The 6,374-nt window shown below is 34.3% G+C and overlaps 2 protein-coding genes across 2 annotated transcripts; both read left to right on the top strand.

Annotated features, from left to right (window-relative positions):
* The first annotated feature begins 495 nt into the window (after positions 1–495).
* On the top strand, positions 496–2,085 carry LOC115980286 (putative disease resistance protein RGA3). Its single transcript, XM_031102552.1, has one exon. It carries the CDS (start codon positions 496–498, stop codon positions 2,083–2,085), a length of 1,590 nt encoding a protein of 529 aa, XP_030958412.1.
* A 355-nt stretch (positions 2,086–2,440) lies between these two features.
* LOC115980287 (putative disease resistance protein RGA1) lies at positions 2,441–3,871 on the top strand. Its single transcript, XM_031102553.1, has 2 exons — positions 2,441–3,532; positions 3,809–3,871. The coding sequence occupies exons 1-2, from the start codon at positions 2,441–2,443 to the stop codon at positions 3,869–3,871; spliced, it is 1,155 nt and encodes a 384-aa protein (XP_030958413.1).
* Positions 3,872–6,374: the final 2,503 nt, after the last annotated feature.

Below are 6,374 nucleotides of genomic sequence, written 5' to 3' on the forward strand. Positions count from 1 at the left end.
TTTTTTTAAGTGGATAGTAAATTCATGTTGTGGGGACAAAAAATAGTAAATAATAAATTTAGAATCACAAAATATTTTAAAATGTTGAAATGACAAGTTGTCAATAAAAATAATAAAATATAATATTAATAATAGTATAAATTAGAACTAATAATAATGTAATAAATTGTAATTGGAACACCATCAAATGATACAAAATAAAAAAGAAAAGAGAAGTATAGGATACTTCTTAAGAAAAAAGATCATGACTTCTCACCAAAAATAATAATAATAATAATAATGGCGACGACGATAATGACGACGACAGCATAAAGAATAGTGGAGTCAAGTGGGCCAGATAAAAAGCGAGAGCAGGGCCAAGTTAAAATCTCTATTGGCTACAGCATTTTCCGACTTTAATCTCTTCTTTAATCACTTCTTTCATCAAGCAGTTGCCATTTGCTCTTTCAATACTCTTGTGTTAACCAAACAAATTTCCATTTCCAACTTCCAACTATGGCTTGGGCTCTTGTATCTGCTATCAAGGACCAGCTTAGTTCTTTCATTGCTTCAGAGTTCTCGTCGATTGCAAATGTCAAGGGAGAAGTGCAAAAGCTTGAAAGCAAATTCCACACCGTCCAAGCAATGCTCAATGATGCAGAGAAACGGCAAGTGAAGGAGGAAGCTGTGAAGCTTTGGCTAGATAAACTCAAAGATGTATCCTACCTGATGGACAACGTGTTGGATGAGTGGAACACTGCCATGATCAAAGCAGAGATTGAGAAACAACAAAAAGAATTCGGAGAAAAAGAAAAAGCTGAAACTAGTGCCGCTAAGAAGAGGAAGGTATGGCCCCTCATCTCAGTTCCTACTCTTTTTCAGCATCGTGATATTGCTCATAAGATAAAAGAACTTAACCAAAAATTAAACGAGATTGACAGAGAGGGAGAGATGTACAAGTTTGCATTGACTAGGGAAAATGAAGAAGTTGAGAGACCAAAAACAACTTCCTTTGTTGATGAGTCTGAAATTCTTGGTCGTGATAAAGTTAGGGATGATCTAGTGAGCATCCTATTGGGCAAGGGTAGTGAAGAAGTAAGAAACCCCCATGTCATCTCTTTAGTGGGCATGGGTGGTATTGGAAAAACTACTCTTGCCCAACTAGCCTATAATGATAATGAGGTGAAGGAACATTTTGAGATAAAAGTGTGGGTTTGTGTTTCTGACCCTTTCGATCAGTGCAAGGTGGCCAAAGAAATCCTTGAATCTATTGAACATCAATGCCCCAACTTGACTGCATTGCAAAGTCTATTGGATAGAATTTGCAATAAAGTTAGGGGAAAGAAGTTTCTTCTTGTCTTTGATGATGTGTGGACGGAAGACTCCACAATGTGGGAGCCATTCAGAATTGCACTAAAATTTGTTGCTCAAGGCAGTAAAATTATAGTCACCACACGTAAAAGCAGAGTTGCGGAGATTATGGGAAGTGCGAGCATGTTTAATTTGGAGGTATTGTCTAAAGAAGATTGTTGGTTGGTGTTTAGAAAAATAGCATTTTTTAATAGGGATCCTAGGCAATGTGAGCAACTAGAAGGCATCAGTAGACAAATAGTAGAAAAATGCAAAGGCTTGCCACTTGCTGCAAAGACTCTAGGGAGTCTAATGCGGTTCAAGAGAAGTATAGAAGAATGGAGGAGAGTTTTGGATAGCAATTTGTGGGAATTAGAAGTTGGGGAAATAGAAAGTCTTTATGCACCGTTGTTACTGAGTTATTATGATTTATCCTCACCATTGAAACGGTGCTTCTCATTTTGCGCTCTTTTTCCGAAAGATTATGTCTTTTCTAGTGTTGAGTTGGTATATATGTGGATGGCACAAGGATATATCAAGTCGAAGGTAAATATGGGTATAGAAATCATTGCTAGAGAGTACTTTGAAAATTTAGCCATACGATCTTTCTTCCAAGATTTTGAGAAAGATGAAGATAATGACCAGATAATAAGGTGCAAAATGCATGACATAGTGCATGACTTTGCACAATTAATATCAAAAAATGAATGCTTCACAATCAATAGTGACATAGACTTGGGAGTAGATCATTGCTAGAGAGTACTTTGAAAATTTAGCCATACGATCTTTCTTCCAAGATTTTGAGAAAGATGAAGATAATGACCAGATAATAAGGTGCAAAATGCATGACATAGTGCATGACTTTGCACAATTAATATCAAAAAATGAATGCTTCACAATCAATAGTGACATAGACTTGGGAGTAGATTATAAAAATGCCCGCCATTTGCATTTAAAAAATCTGAAAAATGCCAAATTTCTTGAGTCCATTTTTAGTGCAAAAAATTTACGCACCCTCATTTTTGTACTTGAAGGTGGTTTTAACTTATTTACTTTATCCCAACATTTTAGATGTTTACGGGTATTAACTTTGGATTGTGGATATTATAGTATGTTAGCGGAACTTCCAAATGCAGTGGGAAATTTCATACATTTGAGGTATCGCTATTTAGTCAATTATTATGGAGATGCATTGCCTGAAACCATTTGTAATCTTTGCAATTTACAAATTTTGCATATTGAATTTGCTGGTAGGTTACTAAAATTGCCACAAGGGATGGATAAATTAATTAACCTAAGACATTTTAAGTTGGATTGCAAAACCATTGGGTATCCAACTATAAATTTTGCAAGAGGGTTTGGGAGATTGACTTCTCTTAGAACATTAAAGTATTTCAGCGTAAATGGTGAGGATGATACCCAAAGATGTAAATTGAGAGAACTAAGAAATTTGGACCACCTTCAAGGGACTCTTCAAATAAATGGGTTGGGGAACGAGGTAGATCAATGTGAGGCCACGAATGCACAACTGAAGAAGAAGATAAACCTTCTTACTTTGGAGCTATTGTTTCACCTATACAAATGGGATCCTAAGGAAATAACAAGGGGGATGGATGAATTAGTTTTGAATGCCTTAGAGCCACCTCCTAACTTGGAAAATTTAAGCATTCTTTACTACAAGGGACCGACAATGTCTCAATGGATGGTGTCCTTGACCAATTTGAAAAAGCTTCTTTTTGAGCATTTATTTATAGAGCATTTGCCTCCTCCAGGGAAACTTCCGGTCCTCGAATCATTGAAAATAGGGAAGATTAATAGATTGAAAAAGTTAGGGGTTGAATTTATGGGAATAGAAGAATCCGAAAAGAAGGAGAAAGACGATATATTAATAACGCTATTCCCAAATTTGATATACCTCAAATTTTCCGAATTAATAGAGTGGGAAGAATGGAATGGGATTGGAGGAGAAGAAGAAGAAGACTACTGTACCAGAAGATTCGCTATAATGCCACGTCTTCAACATTTGAGTATCTGGGGTTGCCCAAAGTTAAAGTCGCTACCGAACTTCCTTCGTATAACTCCATTACAGGAATTGACAATGTATATATGTCCAATTCTGGAGGAACGCTACAAAATAGGGACAGGAGAGGATTGGCCCAAGATTTCCCATATCCCTAATATCGACTTTCATCCATTTAGCCCGGTAACTTCTTCTAACGCTTCTTCTTCTTCTTCTCCTTGGTCTTCTTCTTTTATTTTGCAATATATCAATATTAAATTAATAAAAATGTTACTTTTCTACCAAAATTTCCCACTGGGAAAAAAAAAAAAACACTAGTTGATGAATTTATCTGGTTCTCAGACATTTGAATTAGGCGATTTATTGTTTAGATTGGGTTATTTTGTGATTTATCTAAAATTGCTTAATAAATATCCAAATGAATATCTTTAAAAATCTCATTCATTTGCATATGTATAGACAGAAAATAGCTCCAATGTCTACCTCCTTCTATTTCGTTTACGGTTTTCCTCATTTTCTTGAATTAAAATGGTTCCTGTGATCTCTGTCTTGCACATCTTCTTTTATTTTGCTGAATATATCTATTAATATTCTATTCGACTACCAACTAGTCCCACAAATTAAATATTTAATACCAACTTTAGTTAGATTATGAGTAATTTGAATTAGGCGATTTGTATTTTGCCGTATTCTCATAACTAGCAAAGCATGTGGTTCTTTCTCAAACAAAAAAAAAAAAAAGAAGCATGTGGTTGCTTATATTCAATCATCTTGTGATATATCTAAAATTGTCAACAAATCTTGCTCATTTGCATATAGATAAAACAACTCCAATTGCTCTCGCTAATTTCCTTCCGTTTGGGCATGTAGACTAATTTGAAATAACTGTTAGGATATATGTGATTTAATGTTAGGAACATATGTCAAATTAGAATTGCCTAATCCTTTGACAAAATGCATTTTACTTGTAATTGGGTAGATCTAGAATGTGTTTAATGCTTCATGGAACAAGGTTTCAAGATTAAGTGTTAAAGCCATGCAAGTCTGACCAAGAAACAAGTGAAAAAGTGCTGGATTTTAAAGCTCGACAGTTAGTATCTATCGAGGTTTAAAAAACTGCTGAAACCCGATGCTCAATAGCTAGCTCGACGGGTAAGCTATCTATCGAGGTTTATGAAGTTCAGTTTTTCAGAACTGATTTCAATCCAATCCGTGAATACATGTTTGAGCTTTCTTTTCTCACAATCCTAAACATATATAATGATTTTTTTAAGGGCCGTCACAGCTGATACAACTCAATGCAAAAAATTTTCACAAGCATATTGTGAACCGGAAACATATGCCCTAGTTCATCTTTCTCTTGAAGAAGCTGTTGTGTTTGTACATCGTAGGGTTTTGTAACCAAGGAATTTCGTGATCTTCATCATGTTGATGAACTGAAGAACTTTGCAGTCAACGTCTTTCTCAAGTTGGTGAGTAAGCCGCGTACTGGGATCTGCGCATCGAATTGGTTAGTCACGTACTGGGAGCTGTGCATTGAAAAAGAGAGATTGTCACTATAGAACAAGTCCAATTGGGTTTTGGGGTAAGGGTTCAACTATAGGTTGGTATAAGGTACTGAGATTCCTTTACTTGTAACCGCTTGTTGTGATAATAGTAGATTCTCGAGAATGGTGACCTTAAAATCACTCAGTGGGGTTTTTGTCATGTAGGTTTTCCCTATTCGTAAACAAATTACCATGTCATTTAATTTTCCACTGCAAATTTAGTTATTTAGTGATTTGTTTGTGCTGCCACGCATATTGTATATTAATCTGATTAATTAATTAATTTGGCTAATTAATTGGTTAATTCATCACAAAGGATCAATACATTCTTGGCCTATCAATAACTCATATGGTTTTTTTTTTTTGGCATGTAGAAGTTTTGAGTGTGATAAATTTTACTGGATGAATGCAGCCAATTGAACTCTTGGCTTGATTTAGTGATGTAAGTCTAATCCAGTCATGGGTAACTTCTTCAAACTCTTCTTCTTCTTCTTCTTGTTTGTCTTCTTTTTTTATTAGAACTAAATATCAATTAATTATCCTACTTATCTGTCAAAAATCCTCTCAAATAAGATTTTGGCCAAAATCTCAAAGACATTGACATCAACAGTTCAATCCTATGTTCTCTTTTGTGTGTGCTTTTGATATATGTATTAAATAATAACTTCTTATCACACTTCATTTATAATATTTTAACATTTGTCCTATCAATTATAAGATCAATGACCTTTTATATGGAAATAACTCAGATGGGTCCTGTTGAGTAAATTTTTAAATTCCTTAATGCTTTAAAATCTCCATAAATTTGTTGAGTGACTCCATAAACTGATTAAGGTTATGTCCACATTGATCAGACTTCAACAAAGATGAACCTAATGTTTTGAAACATGTACTTCTATAATTGTTAATTCTCAGCTCATATAAATTTTGAAGCAGTACTGTCTTGTGTCCTACTGAATACCAATTTATGTTTTCCAATGGTAAGCTTCAAGCTCTAGTTTTTGGCCCACTGTCCATGGATTTGAGTCTAAAACAGTTCAAAATATTTGTTATAAATTGAATAGAATTGATAATCAAGATAGTGGCATGATCATTTTCATGATGTTAGTTAATTTCCTCTGCTTGTTTTTTTTTTTTTTTTTTTTTTTTTTTTTTTTTTTTTTTGATATGATCCTCTGCTTGTTAAATGCTCATTTGGAAGTGCTGATGTGGTACCATTTGTTTGATACTATTTGCTGATCGTATGCAATGCATATTCAGGTTGCAGTTTTCTAGTTCCCCAATGTGTCAATGGTTGAAAGGTGTTGATCTCTTCACAATCATTGTTGTTGTGAGTTTATTCAATTTTACAAGTAAGAAATAAATTTCAAGCAAAATATTATGATATTGAGTATAAAAGAGAAGAAATTCCCCCTTTTTAGTGTTCATAAATTTAGCTACAAGTTCAGATTTTTGGATGATGATGGTGAAAAATTATT

Source organism: Quercus lobata, chromosome 3, assembly GCF_001633185.2.
Source record: "Quercus lobata isolate SW786 chromosome 3, ValleyOak3.0 Primary Assembly, whole genome shotgun sequence".
Classification (NCBI taxonomy): domain Eukaryota; kingdom Viridiplantae; phylum Streptophyta; class Magnoliopsida; order Fagales; family Fagaceae; genus Quercus; species Quercus lobata.